This window comes from Lepus europaeus, chromosome 22, assembly GCF_033115175.1.
Source record: "Lepus europaeus isolate LE1 chromosome 22, mLepTim1.pri, whole genome shotgun sequence".
NCBI lineage: Eukaryota > Metazoa > Chordata > Mammalia > Lagomorpha > Leporidae > Lepus > Lepus europaeus.
The window spans coordinates 31,704,587-31,720,185 of NC_084848.1; the positions used below are offsets into that span (position 1 = coordinate 31,704,587).

General features: G+C 48.7%; 1 protein-coding gene across 1 annotated transcript; it reads left to right on the forward strand.

The window, feature by feature from the left end:
• Window positions 1-393: 393 nt before the first annotated feature.
• Window positions 394-14,970, forward strand: SLC10A1 (solute carrier family 10 member 1). Its single transcript, XM_062181809.1, has 5 exons — window positions 394-920; window positions 7,471-7,681; window positions 12,732-12,910; window positions 13,011-13,207; window positions 14,867-14,970. Exons 1-5 carry the CDS (start codon window positions 565-567, stop codon window positions 14,968-14,970), a joined length of 1,047 nt encoding a protein of 348 aa, XP_062037793.1. The 5' UTR covers window positions 394-564.
• Window positions 14,971-15,599: the final 629 nt, after the last annotated feature.

Consider the following 15,599-nt stretch of genomic DNA (forward strand, 5'->3'; position numbering starts at 1 on the left):
CCAGGCCATAGCAGAGAGCCGGATGAGAAGTGGAGCAGCCAGTACTTGAATTGGTGCCCATATGGGAAGCCAGCACTGCAGGTGGCAGCTTTACCCACTACGCCACAATACCAGCCCCTCAAATAAATCTTTAAAAAAAAAACAGAAAAGGCTGGGCCAGAACAGAAGCTGCAGGAAGGTGCAGGGCTGGACTCCAGCTCATGCAGGTCCTGGCTGGATCCCCAGGCACAGAGCACCTGTAGAGCAGGTTCAACACAGGGCAAAGGGGAGAGATAAGCCCTCTGTCCCTGGTAAAGGGAGAGTGTGAGTGGCACCCAGGACACAATCAGAGGTCAGGGAATTGGGGTGAGGCAGGAGAGGCCAGGCAGATAAGGCCCTGAGCTCTCTCTTCCCTCTGAGGTCACAACCAGAGAAACAGCTCTGTTCATTGCATAATCCTTCTATTTGCCCAGAGCTACATTTTGTCCAGAAAACACTTTGACTGGGGAGGCGATTCAAGAAGGCATCCCAGCCGGGACACGGCGAGGAGAGAACCAGGGTGGTCCTGCCGCGGCCCACGGGAGGATGGAGGCGCACAACGAGTCCGCCCCCTTCAACTTCACGCTGCCGCCCAACTTCGGCAAGCGCCCCACCGACCTGGCGCTCAGCGTCATCCTGGTGATCATGCTGCTCATCATCATGCTCTCGCTGGGCTGCACCATGGAGTTCAGCAAGATCAAGGCTCACTTCCTCAAGCCCAAGGGGCTGGCCATCGCCCTGGTGGCCCAGTACGGCATCATGCCGCTCACCGCCTTCGTGCTGGGCAAGCTCTTCCGGCTGAACAACATTGAAGCCTTGGCCATCCTGGTCTGTGGCTGCTCACCCGGGGGGAACATGTCCAATCTCTTCAGTCTGGCCGTGAAGGGGGACATGAACCTCAGGTAGGATGGGGGTGGGGAGGGTGCGTGCTGCCCCAGGGGCTGCTGGGGAGACAGCGCGTTTGAGGGAAACAGCTGCACTGAAGCCCGCAGACAAGGGCAGGCGGCGGGGATGCCGGGTGGACACCCGGGCAAGGTGGCAGCTGGGTTTACTGGCAAGAGATTTTATGCTGAGCAGGGGCTGGGGAATGTCTCTAAGAAACAAGCCAAAGGGGCCAAAGTGGTCCAGGGACAGTATCCTGTCCACCCCCAACCCCCAGAGGCATCTCAGGTGGGCACAAGGATCGTCTTAAGGGGACATTCAGGGCACGCGGGGGCCAGGTTGTCAGCTATGAGGCCAGGGATGAGAAAGGAGATACAACTGGTTGCAAACAGTCAGGGAGATCAAGATGACTTGGAACCAGCGAGCACCTCCAATGCCTACAGAACAGGCAGGCAGCCAACAGGCCTCCCAAGGGTCTCGGCATCTGGGACGTCTGGTCCTTGCCTGTTCTGTCTGGTCCTCCCCCTAACCGATGCAGCAACTCTCTCACGCAAAGGTACAACCAGGTAAATTCTAGCACCTGTCCAGGTTATGCTGGGCCCCCATCTCAGCCAAACAGGTAGGAGCAAATTCAGTAGCATCCCTCCTGCCCCCCCTCCATACACACACACCAAGCATCCAGCTGGAATGAGCAAGGGATTGCTCCTGGGAGCCGGAACCCTTCCAAGCAGGTAGGACTCTGGCTCTGAATGCCCCAGAGGACAATTCAGACCTGCTCCAACCACCTGCGTACAGGCTCACCAGCAGAAGTCCTTGCTTTAGTTAAGTCTCTCTCTCAAGCTAGTTTCCTCTGGGTTAGTGTGCAGTGGCGATGCCCTCTATGCCTGACGACTGCACCATTCAGAGTCCGCGTGCTGGGGCCTGTAGCCTCTGGGCCTGCTGACCTCTGCTTAGAAAACCAGCCAGTACAGAAGCCCCTCCTGGTGATGCCAAGTGACACTGGCACAGGTGATTTTTTCTTTAAAAAATGTATTTATCTAAATATCTAAAGAGTTAGGGGAGGAAGAGACAGAGAGCAGAGAGAATCTTGCCCACTCTGGTTCACTCTCCAGATGGCCACAATGGCCATGGCTGGGCCAGAAGGAAGCCAGGAGCTTCTTCCAGTTCTGTCACATGGATGGCAGGGGCACAAACACTTGGCGCTGCTTTTCCTCCGCTGCTTTTCCCATGCCATCGGCAGGGGGCTGGATCGGAAACGGACCAGCCAGGGCACAAAGCCATACGGGATGCCGGCTTCACAGGCGGCGGCTCTACCCACTGCACCGCAGTACTGGCCCAGATTTTTAAGAGAAACTGGAGGGCAAGCTGGGGCTTGTCGGGACCTGACACCTGCAAGGCACTGGGCTCTCAGTCCCTGGGAGTCCACCCTCAGAGAGGCTGCCCACAGGCGGAGGCAGGATGAGGGACTTGGCTTGTGCAGTCTCTCCTGGGAATATGCTTTAATGTTCAACCACCTCCCAGGCAGGAAATTCTTCCCCCATCTAAGCTAAATCTTTCTTGTTGCAAAACCAGCCCTAGGTCACTGATCTGACCTGTGGTCAAGGTTTGTCAAGTGCTTTCTGTCCCAAGAAAGCCAGACATTCTCTTAATTCTGGTGTAGAAGAATGCTGAGGGTAGGGTGTGAGGGAAAGGGTAAGCTAAGGCTTTGTGTACCTGCAGCAGCAGCAGAGCCTCGGGGACAATGAGTGGGGCTGGGGTTTAAGTGTGGGTGACCAGATGTCCCAGTGGGCGCTAATGAGGCCTCTCCATCAGCATCTACATTTCTGTGGTTCTAAGCCCCACCCCAGGGCGGAGCCTGAACACGACCCTGGTGCTCTCCTCCTCCAGAACCTCTTTGTCCACATACCTGGGAGCTGCTTCTCCCCAGACCTCACAAGAGATTTTCACTCTACTGGGACAGTCACCTTCCCCAAGCTCCTGTGCCTCGCACTCCAGGGACAGGGTGTGAGTCCTCTACCATCCTGTGCCGCCAGAGGGCAAATTCTAATTGGAGCTTGGCTGGGACAGCTTGTTACATGCGTTATTACAGAACAGCACTGGTAAGAAACAGCTAGCTGCGGCCCTAAACACCTGCCCTGGCTAAGTGAGCCTCCTGGCAGGAGGTGCCACAAGGAGCCATAGTTCAAGATGCGGAAACTGAGCCCGAGAGACTGTGCTTAATGTCGGAGCCGCTCCAGGGCCTGTACTTACTCCAGTACCTTCAGGGCCAGCGTGTCCAAGAGTAGAGTGGCTGGAGACAGATGCTCCTTGAGGGGTAGGGGAGCAGGGCCCACAGCTATCACGGCTTCCTGTGAAATCTCTGAATTGTTAAACATTGAAAAGATTGCTAAGTAGCTCCCAGGCCCCAGTTTGCGTGCATATTTTACACAAGACACTCTCCAACACCCCTTTTAAAGCCAGAGGAAATCCGTAAGACATGGATTCCGTTTTATACTTTAACTTTGGGGAAGTTGTGTCCAGAGCCATCTACTTTGCCTCCCAGTTGGGAGTGAGGCTGGGGCAGCCATCACAGGAAGCTGTCACGTAAACCAAGCAGAGCAGCTCCTGCCTCAAAGATGCCACTAGACAAGCTCCAAAACCTGCATGAGACAACAGGCAAGAGAAGTGCCCTCCAAACCGGAGGGAGTGTGGCTTGTTGGGGCATGCGGAAGGTTGCCTCCCACGCTCACCTGCTCCCCACACCTCACCAGGCCACAGCAGAGACCACAGCCAATGGCCATGGGGACCACAGAAAATCCAAGGAGTTCCCCAGGTCTCTCCACCATGATGTAGAAACCCTAAGCAGAAGGAGATGGAAGCCACCCAGAAGTCGCCCACTTCAGAGACCCTGAGGTCTTCCCTTGCAGCTTTCTCTACGTCTGCCTCCAGTCGCCAGGGACTCAAAAGCTGCCCCTCAAACAAGGTGTACGGATATCCAAAGGCAAGAGTCCATGCAATGCTCTTAGAGCTCGAGGACGAAGAAAAAATACGAAATGTGCCCCTTTCCCCAAGAGGCAGCCAGGCCCCTATGTTACCACAGTTCCAGTCTTGGGCATTTCCCATCCCTGTCCCTCAGGGTAAAGTAAGGATCCCAACAGTCTCAGAACCAGCAGGTTAGGACCTGGGGTCCCTGGACCAGCCTCCAGCTCCTGCACACATGCAAATAGCACCTAGGTGACTGGGAACATGGCTCCCACATACCCAAGTAGACAAGGCACACGGAGTCCCAGAGCAAACTCCAAAAATGCTCACACCAAGCGAAGGTCAGTCAGCAGGACTTCTCTGCTCTAAGTTACCACCCAAGCAGACTTTTCCCCTAGGAAGAAACAGCTGGCCCTACGTGTCCCGATCTCATTCCCCTCTACCGTACCCCCAAAGAAAGCACCTCCCATGTTCATCACTTCCAGCATATCCACACAATAAACTGTCCTATCTCATGTTGTATCATTTGACAAGTATTTGATAGGCATGTAACTAAAATGTCACACATCTGAACTGCTGTAGTTTGCTGTTATTTATCCATGGTTCTGTGGTCAGCTATTTCTGAGTTTCACGTTTTGGTTCTGTCTTGTTCATGGTCCACTGGGGGCACATGTGACAGCATACATAGTCAAAGCCAGACTGCTGGGGCCTTCATTGTTACAGTTGGTTAAGCCACTACCTGCAAAGCAGGTATTCCAAATCAGAGCACTCCTTCAAGCTCCAAGCTTAGTGCCTGAGAAGGGAGATGGTGGCCCATAGGCATAGGCCCCTGCCACCCATGTGGGATGGAGTTCTGGGCTCTTGGCTTCAGCCTGGCCCAGCTCTGGAGGTTACTGCCATTTGGGGAGTTAACAACTTTAAATTTGATTTCATGGAAGATCTGGAACCTTCATATGTGTATTAGCCCTCTCTGAGCATCCTCTTCTGAACAACTTTGTCCTTCGCCTGTTTTTTGAGATTGATTTGGGCTTTTTATTATTGATTTGCAAAGTTGTTTATCTATGTCACAACAACCTACTCAGTTTGGAGCCTGTCTTCACCCCTTGATAAAATGTCATGACTTGCCAGCATTTTTGCAGATGATTTGTCTTGCAGTTATTATGAAACCTGTTACTATTGGCAATGTTACAAAGTTTTTCTGTATTTTCTTTCAAAAAGTTCTCAATGTTTGATTTTCATGTGGAGATCAACCCAGTTTATTTTTTATGTATGGTATTATCTTTTCAAAGAAATTCCCAGCACCACTCAATCTGCAGTTAACTTGAAATGCCACACCTCTTGAGAAGTGAGCATGCGTGAGCTGTCACCTATGATTGACTGGTCTTTAGCTCTTCTTGCACGAGCATCACATTTTCCTAAGGAGACCAGATATCTGAAGGGTCAAGTCTCCCTACTTTGTTCTTTTTGAAAAGAACTACTCTTAGTCCTTTACTTTCAATTTAATTTTTTTAGGACTTTTAAAAGTTTTTATTTATTTGAGAGAGCCAGAGTTACAAACAGGGACAGAGAGAAAAAGTCTTCCATCTGCTGGTTCACTCCCCAGATGCCTGCAACAGCTGGAGCTGAGCCCATCCAAAGCCAGGAGCCAGGAGCTTCTTCCAGGTCTCCCACGTGGGTGCAGGGGCAGAAAGCCTTGGGCCATCTTCCTCTGCTTTCCCAGGCCATGGCAGAGAGCTGGATGGGAAGCGAAGCAGCCAGACTAGAGCCAGCGCCCATATGGGATTCTCAGCCTGCTGAGCCACAGCGCCGGCCTTCAGTGTCCTAGAGCAGAGACCTTGGCTTGGTGTGAGCATTTTTGGAGTTTGCTCTGGGACTCCGTGTGCCTTGTCTACTTGGGTATGTGGGAGCCATGTTCCCAGACACCCAGGTGCTATTTGCATGTGTGCAGGGGCTGGAGGCTGGTCCAGGGACCCCAGGTCCTAACCTGCTGGTTCTGAGACTGTTGGGATCCTTACTTTACCCTGAGGGACAGGGATGGGAAATGCCCAAGACTGGAACTGTGGTAACATAGGGGCCTGGCTGCCTCTTTGGGGAAGGGGCACATTTCTTATTTTTTCTTCTTTGAGCTCTAAGAGGATTACATGGACTGCCTGATGGAGGCTTTCAAGTCTACAAAAAATACTTCTTCACTGACATCTATACAGGCTTAAGAGATGATTTCCCTACTGCCTTTCCATCCATGAGTATGGTATACTCTCGTATGGCTCCAACAGCTGGGGCTGGGCCAGGCCAAAGCTGGAAGTCAGGAGCTCCTTCTGGATCTCCCACATGGGGGTAGGGCCCAAGCAATCTGGCCATGTTCCGCTGCTTTCCCAGGCACGTTAGTAGTGAGCTGGATCAGAAATGGAGCAGCCAGGTCTCAAACCGGCACCCATATGGGAAGCCAGAGTCACAGGCTGCGGCTTTACCCACAACACCCACTCCTCTGTTAAGTTCTATACTTCCTTCCGTAAATCTTTTAGATATATTTGTAAGTATTTTTTAGTTCTATGAATGTTATGTTATATCTTTAAAAGGAAATCCACTTGTAAATTATTTGTTTCTAGAATGTTACCCAATTATTTAATGTATTTAGAATTTCAAGGATTCTCTTATTTGTTACAAATCACTTGGATCACCTCTGTGGACAATCTTATTATTGGCAAAAACTGAAAGCTCAAATTCCTCTCTTCCTACCCTATATTTTCCTATTTTTTGTTTTGCTGTGCTAGTGAGCTCATAAAGAAGTGACAATACCCTTGGCTTATTCCTCTTGTTAAAGAAAATCCTTCTAATTTTTCACCATGAAGTTTAAAATTTGCTGTAAATTCTTGGTATCTTTTTCAGATTTAGGAATCCAGTTGGCTGCTGGCACGCTTAATTTTTATGTCAGCACACTGAATCTTGGTGACTTTTCCATCACCAAACTTTTCTTAAACTGGTTAACTATGGCTGCCTCCTCCACTGCTCTATCATCATGGTCCTTCAACTACTCCCCATTGCTACTGCTCTGCTGCTGTTTCTATGATCCTTCTAACTGGCCTCTGCTGACTTCCCTCTTTTGTTTTTTTAACCTTCTGCCCTATTATCCATTCCCCAAGACCAAGTGCTGTCACTGTGTCTCATATTATCTCAGTTGAACAAAGCTGCTACACCTGGCCAGTCCCCAGGCTCTAAGCCAGACATTCACAAGTGTGAGCCAAGTGCTCTTCCTGGATTACAGTCAGGGTGCTGGGAGCTCACCTTCCTCCAAAATCGGCTGTGTGTACAGCACAGCTCAAAGGAGAAAGAGTAAATCATGGTGGTTCCTTCCGCAACAAAGCACAAAGAACTAAAGCGGCTGCACAGTTCTGGATGCAAATCTTGTCTCAGTCAGTACCTGAGTGATCTGGGCCAACTCACAACTCTTCTGGTGTTCAACTTCACAGCAAAAAAAGAAAAATACCAGAGGCTACTGGGAAAATAAAATGAAGCAATGAGCTGCAGCACTTAGCAGTGCCTAGTACACAGCAGGCCCTTCCCAAAACAGTCTGGTAACGGGCGCTCTCCACTCTCTCTGTTTCCACCCAGCATCGTGATGACCACCTGCTCCACCTTCTTCGCCCTGGGGATGATGCCTCTCCTCCTGTACATCTACAGCAGGGGCATCTATGAAGGGGACCTGAAGGATAAGGTGCCCTATGGAGGCATCATGATATCACTGGTCATGATTCTCATTCCTTGCACCATAGGGATCATCCTCAAATCCAAACGGCCACAATACGTACCCTATGTCATCAAGGTAAGAACCCGGGGCCTATCTTAGTGAGCAAACTGGGCAGGGAGCAAGAACACCACCACCATCTCAACGTATGGTTGGAGTAAGTCATTTGCACTTTCTGTGTCCATTTCCTGGTTTTCTTTTTTAAAAAGGTCTGCTATTGATACACCTACTACTTTGTGGGATCATAATGTACAGGAGGATGCTTTTGAAAGCTAGAAAAAATATATAAAAACATTATGCTCCTACTGGATGCTAATGTCACGCCATGGACTCCAAGCACTCACCTTCCTCTGAGTCAGGAATCTGCACAAAGTGAAAGAGCACATCCGAGACGAAGACGCAACAGCAGCACACGAGGAGGTTTTCACAGAATCAAGGAGAGACCAGTAAGGGTGGGGAGTGGTCAGGAGGCTTCTTGGAAGGGAGGGGCCTGAGCTAAACCAGGAACACAGGGTAAGACTGGTGAGCCTGGGCTGAAGTTCAGAGGTCAAGTTTGCTGACTAGCCAAGACAAGAAGAGACCAGGGATGTAGCAGCGTACAGCTGATGGGAGGCAAGTGAAGAGGTAAGGTCACAGGTGGTATGGAAGAGCACAAAGCATCATGCCACAGCCTCGCTCTGAGAGAAACCCCAGACTCCTGGAGTGCAGTCTGCCTCCTCCACCAACTTCTCTGCCCTTGGAGCTCAGTCCCTGTCCGCCTCATTGTTCATCCTGGTCCTCAGAACTTGGCACGTGCTGTCATCTGTCCCCAGGATGTACGTCTTCAGCCTGTCCACATGGCATGCTGTTTGCAAGTCTGAGGTTTGCCAACAGTTTAAGATCTGGAACAAAGCAGTTCCAAGTTTGCAGCAGTTTCTACTTCTGTCCTTGCCCAGTCCCAATACCATGGCTATGGTTCCCTTTTCCATCTATTTTAAGACATGGAAAGGTCACTCCTCCTATCCACAGCGGAACACTCTCACATCAGCCCTGGGGTTTATCTCCCACTCTCCCCACCTTGCTCCTCAGAGACCTCCTTTTATTGACTACGCCCCTCCTGTTGCTCTAAACACCTCTGTATTGTCTCTGCAGATCAGCACTGCTAAGTTCACGTCTCCCCTACCATTAACAAAATAACCAATCACCAGGATTTGTTGTGGGATCCACCTCCCCTTCCTAGCCGGGCTTCAGAGAAACTCCCTTCCCCATCAACCCACTTCCTTTCCAACACCTTCGTACCTCCACCACACTGCCTGTCAAACTCCTGAGCGACCAGGCCCTTAACAATCGATCTGTTATCTGAGCTGCCCCCTCCTCCACTTTCCCCTCTTGGTGTCCCATTCGCGCAGCATCTTAGTCACCCCCTCCTAACTCCAATGGACATTTCTCAACACCTCTTTGACCTTTTACTAGTGTTACATGCGGGACCACAGTCTCCTTCCTAAAAGCTTCTCCTTCAACTTCAGGCTCCCCACCCTCCTACCGCCTCTCCCACTTTTCTCTCTTGTGAGTTAATTCTGTGCATTCAGTCCAACCTTGCTGCTTTCCTGGACTTCTCTCGCCCACAAGATCTCATCCATCTCAGGCCTGCAAACACCACCTGCAAGCTGACTTCCCAATGCCTGTATTAACTGCCACATCTTTCTACATGAATACCCATTTAAGTTATAGTCACCACCTCCCCAGCCTGCTCCTCCCTCCTCCAATGACCACCTTTGAGAGTGCCACTCTGTACCTCATCACCTGAGCCAGCTCCAGGGTTGCTGTCAAGGTCCCCTCTCCCTCCCCACTCACACCCACCCTCCACTATCTTCATTCAGACCTCCACCTTCTCTTACCAGACAACTCAAACAGCCTGCTAACCTTGTTCTCTGATCCAGTTCTACCCTGAGAACAGAGATGTGGAGTACAAAGTCTACCCTGCCGCTCCACTGGTTCCTTGCTCCCCTCCAGGATAAACATTAACCACCTCAATGTGGCTGCTCAGGCCTTTCATTAGTCTAAACTGGTCCTCCAGTCACGGCTTTTTAATTTGGTCATGCCCTTCCCTTACCCTAGAACACTCTCCTGCTTCCCAATTCCCACCCCACTAACCACCTTCCCCTGGGCTCACTCCCTTCAGGTTTGAACACAAACAGCACCTTCTCCAGGAAGCCTTCTTTGACCCTGCCAACCAAACCCGGGCAGGACACCGACTCTATTCACTCCTACAGCACACAACATCTACTAACACTTGGAGTTATCACACTGTATAAACACGTGTTTCTATTCCCCACTTGTATCCACGTTGTCCCTTGTTAAACCTGTTAAAACAACCACAAGGTCAGCAGCTCTGTTTTATAGTACATTTCCAAACTCTATCACTCCAGTGAGGAAGCAAATACAAATCAGTGGGCCGAAATGCACTTCTTTGTTATTACAGCTTCAAGCTCTGTGTTCATCCTTCAACACCCTGTTCCACAAGAAACAGAGCAGAAGTTGACAAATGAACAAATGGATTGTGTAGCCTCTGCATATTAATCCTCCAGACTTTTCAAATCAAAGCAATCCAACTTTCAAAAACTAGCCCACCTCATGGGTCACTGGCAAGCTGATAGGTGATACTCCCCAGGGCCACTTGTCTCAGCAAGAGGTTGTGAACTTAATTCCTCCAGTAGCACAGTTAAGAATGGGAGGAAACTCTGCAAATCATCTTTAACCATGAGCAATCATAGTGATTCTTAGATGCTAGATCCTGGGCCATCAACCTCAGGAAAGCTGAGTGATTCACCAAAGTTTAGATACCAGAAACTGGCAGAGCCTGCTGTCACACCTGGACCACAGACTCTGGGCTCATACCCACCACTCTGCAGCCACAGGGTAGGGGACACCAAGAGTGAGCATGAATACCCACGCACAGGAGATGGCTTCTGCAATTGTAGACAACAACTGCTAACCAATGTCCCCTATATGACCCATCAAACGCAAAAGGTGAAATCCATCCAAGTGCAGGGAAACTAGCTGTCTTTCAATCAAACAGTCACAACTGTAAAAAAGTCCTTAGTCCTGGGCTAAGACCACTAATTGGTACAGGTGTTCACATCAGTTACGACATGCATTAAAACAGAAATGCAAACCTGCCCTGCTAAAATCTGAGCAATATAAATGCTAGTGTTCCCAGGACAACACTGTACATGTACTTAATGTCACTGAATTACGCACTTAGAATTCAAATGGCAATTTTTCACTACAAATTTTTTAAATGTTCCCAAAAATAGAAAATGTAATAAATGAGTGAGCTGGAAACTGAACCAACCCATAAACACGTAATAACCGTGAAGCTAGCATGGGAACGCAGCAGGTTAAGTCACCGTTTGCAATGCCAGCATCCCATGAGCACCAGGTCAAATCCTGAATGCTCCACTTCCAATCCAGCTCCCCACAAATGCACCTGGGAAGGCAGCAGATGATGGCCCGATTGCTTGGGGCCCTGCCACTCACATTGGTGACCCAGATGGAGTTCCAGGGTACTGGCTTCAGCCTGGCCCAGCCCTGGCTGTTTTATTGATTTGGAGAGTGAACCAGTTGAATGGAAGGTAGCTTTCATTCTGCCTTTCAAATGAATAAAACCAATCTTTAAAAAAGAAACAATGCAATATTATGTGCTGTATTTCTTCATTCAAGATAAAAAGGACAAGCCTTAAGACAAGCATACATCACCAGTTTGGAGTACATTACTTTCTAAAACGTACTTCCGACAGTGCATGGATGTGCATTTTCAAAGCTAGCATCCTTACGTTATACACTAACACCTGATTGATACCTAACTTTTAAATGTTAATGCAACCATGACCTTTTAAAAACTTCAGCTATTTGAGAGGCTGACACACAAAGAATGAGCTACCAACGGCTGGCTCTTTTCCCCAGATGCCCACATTGGTCAGGACTTGGCTAGGCCAGGCCAAGATCTGGAAACTCAATCCAGGTCTCCTATGGCGGTAGCACGTACCAAACCACTTGAGCTGTCACTGCTGCCTTGCAGGGTATTAGCAGGAAGCTGGAGTCAGGAGCCAGCACCATTCATCAAACCCAGGCACCCTGATGTGGGACATGGATTAGTCTTTAACTAGTAGACCAAATGACCACTCCTTCACACCCACACCCCACTGTTCCCAGCATTTACCTGGGACAGAGCAGACCCACAGTTCTGCTACTGTTGTTTTCAACTAATTTGAAAGGCAAAGATTAGGAGTGGGGTGGAGAAACAGTATCTTCCCACCACTTGCTGGTTCACTCTGGGATGTTGGCCACAACACCAAGCTGGGTCAAGCCAAAGCCAAGAGCCAGGAATTCAACCGATGTCTCCTAAGGGGTGGCAGGGTCCCAAGCACTTGAGCCATCACCTGCTCCTGGTTGTGCATCAGCAGGAAGCCAGAACTAGAAATGTAACCAAGACCCAAGCTAGGCACGGTTGACTGCAGATGTCTTAAGTGACATCTCAACTGCTTGTGCCAAATGCCTGCCCAGGCCTTTAAGTTTCTAATAATGCTATTACAACAACACGATTTTCAAACTCCAGGAACTTTAATATCCAATTTGCAGGTCACTCAGGTAGGCTTGCCACTTTATGACTGCTATCATTTTGGGCCTAAAATTATATTATCTGGCTGGATCATCCACTTTGCTTACCAGCTTCACTTCAAATGACCCAGAAATTTCCAGAAATCAAATTTCCAGAAATCAATTAAAGTCCTCACCCTAAGATTTTAGACAATATGTGAAGTCCCACTGAGTCTCAAAATACTTGGAATGACAGCATTGTAGAAATGTGTAGAAAGCCTCCAAAAATGACTATTTACAACCACCACTTCACAGAGGCCTGGGCAGTCTCACTCCTTCCAAACCACAGCACTTCACTGACAACCTGCTATCCAGCCATGAGGCACATCTCTCGCACCTGCACTTGACTGAGCTTTTGGTAGTGGCGTCCACGTTCCCTTCGGCTTCAGATACCAATGACTCAGTGCACATCCCCTCCCAGCCCCAGCCCTCTCCCGGCTCTCCTTATCCCCTCTAACCTTTCTGATTGCCCTCTTGTCCTCATGCCCAGGTGGGGGTGGTCATCACTCTCTCCATCAGCATAGCGGTCGCCGTCCTCTCTGCCATCAATGTGGGCAACAGCATCATGTACGTCATGACACCGTATTTTCTGGCCATCTCTGCCCTGATGCCTTTTATTGGCTTCCTGTTGGGCTTCATTCTCTCTGCTCTCTTCCGCCTTAGTGCACGGTAGGTATTACTTTTAAGTCCCCCCATCCCATCTTTGTGCTGTATCCCCTTCAGAGTCTAGACTCCACCTACTGAAGAGCTGGGTTTCTCTCACCTACAGGTACAGTCGTACCATCAGTATGGAAACCGGATTCCAGAATGTTCAACTCTGTTCTACCATCCTCAATGTGACCTTTGCCCCTGAAGTCATTGGACCACTTTTCTTCTTTCCTCTCCTCTACATGATTTTCCAGCTCGCAGAAGGGCTTCTCATCATCGCTGTTTTTCGGTGCTATGAGAAAATCAAGCCTTCCGAAGGCAAGTACTCAATCATTCCTTTCCAAGTTCTCTTCCCAGTACGAGACCAGAGACTGACATTTTTTAGGAGAGTCCTTTTGGATGGGGCTTTCATTCTTAGCAAGTCACTAGTAAACAAGAGAGCAGCAAGAAATACCCAAGCCATCTTCAACAGCCAAACTATCCCTATCAATTAAAATTCTATCTCTGCCTTCTAGCTGAGTCAAACTTCGGTTACCTGGACCACTCTGTCCAAGTGCAGAGCCCATTTAAAAGGAAACCATGAGCATTAGACAGTTGAGATACTACTTTTGTAAAAACAATTTCTCTTCTACTTGCCAAAGTTCATCAAGATTCTGGGCTTTTGAGGACTAGGATCTTGAGCCCTGAAACCATGGGCACTCACACTGGAGAGGGCATATTAAAGCAATGCAGCTCAATATAACCCAGAATCCAGCGTATTCCTCAACTCTGGCCACACAGTAAATTAAGCATGAGTCCGCTGAACAGTGGCTGCTGCGCAATAAGCTCAATTCTATTTATGGTTCACTCCCGATTACCGCTGGACTGACATAGACCTTTCCAAAAACGTTCACAACACTTACCTCAAAAATCCATCAAACCTCAGCCACATCTGGAATTCCACCCTCAAAGTGCCCTGTAACCCTAATTCTTTTTCTTCAGGAAACTACTTTATAATACATTTCCATAATTTCTAACTCAACACCAGCTTGTTCCTAACTGCCCCTTCTCATGAACTTCAGAGCCTCTTCAACACCTTTCTAGACCCTAACATATTCCCCTGAGAGAAAATACAGAACTTTTGCTAATAAAATCTATTACCCTCTATTAACAAATGCATTCTCACTCTGCAGTAACTACAATATGATCTTACCTAGTAGCCAAAAGAAATCCATTTTACAAGCTTTGATTCAAAACTACAGAGTTGTAGGGAAGAATTTAAGCCCCCGAGTTACCAGAATAACTCAGAGATTCAATGTCCAATAATGTTGCCATCCTCTTAGGGGAAAAGAGGGTAGGGTTGTGCATGTGAAGGCGTTCCTCGAAGAACCACCAACCACGTTCTCGGGCCTAGAGTGCCCCAGGGACAATCTCCCAGATCTTTAGCTCTCAAGACCTAAGGAGAAAAATTTCTTCACGATCCACCTCAGAAGACCCCAGCAGCAATAATATGTCAGAGCAACCTCTCTCTAGAGCTCAGAATCCCGGTTTGTTGTCAGAATAAAGCAGCTGTGCGTTGGGTCCTAGAGATGGAGCCTGGAGGGCAGACTCCCTTCTGCAAAGCTGCCCACCCCTTCACGAGCAGGAAACTGCACATGAAGACGTGTTGGGGATGGCTGGACACTGCTTGGCTAGATGCTTCCCCAAGCTCTTTCCTTCCTGGCGCCCTCCTTACCCCCAGAATGCAAGCCATCCTTCCTTACTCTGTCTCCCCTACTGTCTTATTGTACTTAAAAATTGGTGGTGGAATATCTAAGACTCATTATTCTGCTAATTTATTTCTTATTTCTAGTACTAACAGCTTGAGTAAATCATAGGCGGGATAAGACAGAACTATACATATGGCACTGCAGCAGTAAGTGGGTATTCTTTTATTCTTCATATGAATTTCCTATTCAATGTTATTCTCCCCACCTTTGATCCTTTTTAACTTTTCAGACAAAACAAAAGTAATCTACAAAGCTGCCACAACTGAAGAAACTCCAGGAAATCTGGGAAATGGCACCACCAAAGGAGAGGAGTGCTCCCCGGGCACAGCCTAGTCTTTCCCCTGGTGGCCTGGACTCTGGTCAGACTGCAATTCAGAAAAACATGGTGGTTAAATGCAGAGCAAAACCAAAAGGAACAGCTGTCTTGTCAGTGTTTCCCCAGCACTCCAGCGTATGGCACCAATCAAGCCTTACCCTGGAGGACAATCTCACCTCAAAGCATCACCTATCCCCCCCAACAGGTAGACCCTAATACCTGTTATTAAAAACGACTCGCTCTGTGACTGCAAACTCTATGAAGGCAGAGACCCAATTTGTCTTTTGCCTCTGAATCTCCAGAACCACTCATTTAGTTACTGAACTGACAAATGGGTGATTTACCCATTAATCAAACACCCAAATCATTTTCCAAGATTTGTGAAACAAAAGAAAAATAAATGCTCAAGAATACTGCAGTTCTTCCTAACCTGAAAGACTCCATTCCTTCCCCCGTGACACTGAAATTAAAGTTTCTAAGAACCTCATCAAGTTACAAGTAGGCAAAAGTGAGCACGAAATACAAAAGTGGGCACCAGCACTGTGGCATAACAGGTAAAGCCGTTGCCTCCAGTGCTGGCATCCCATAAGGAAACCGGTTCGAATCCCAGCTGCTCCACTTCCGATCCAGCTCTCTGCTATGACCT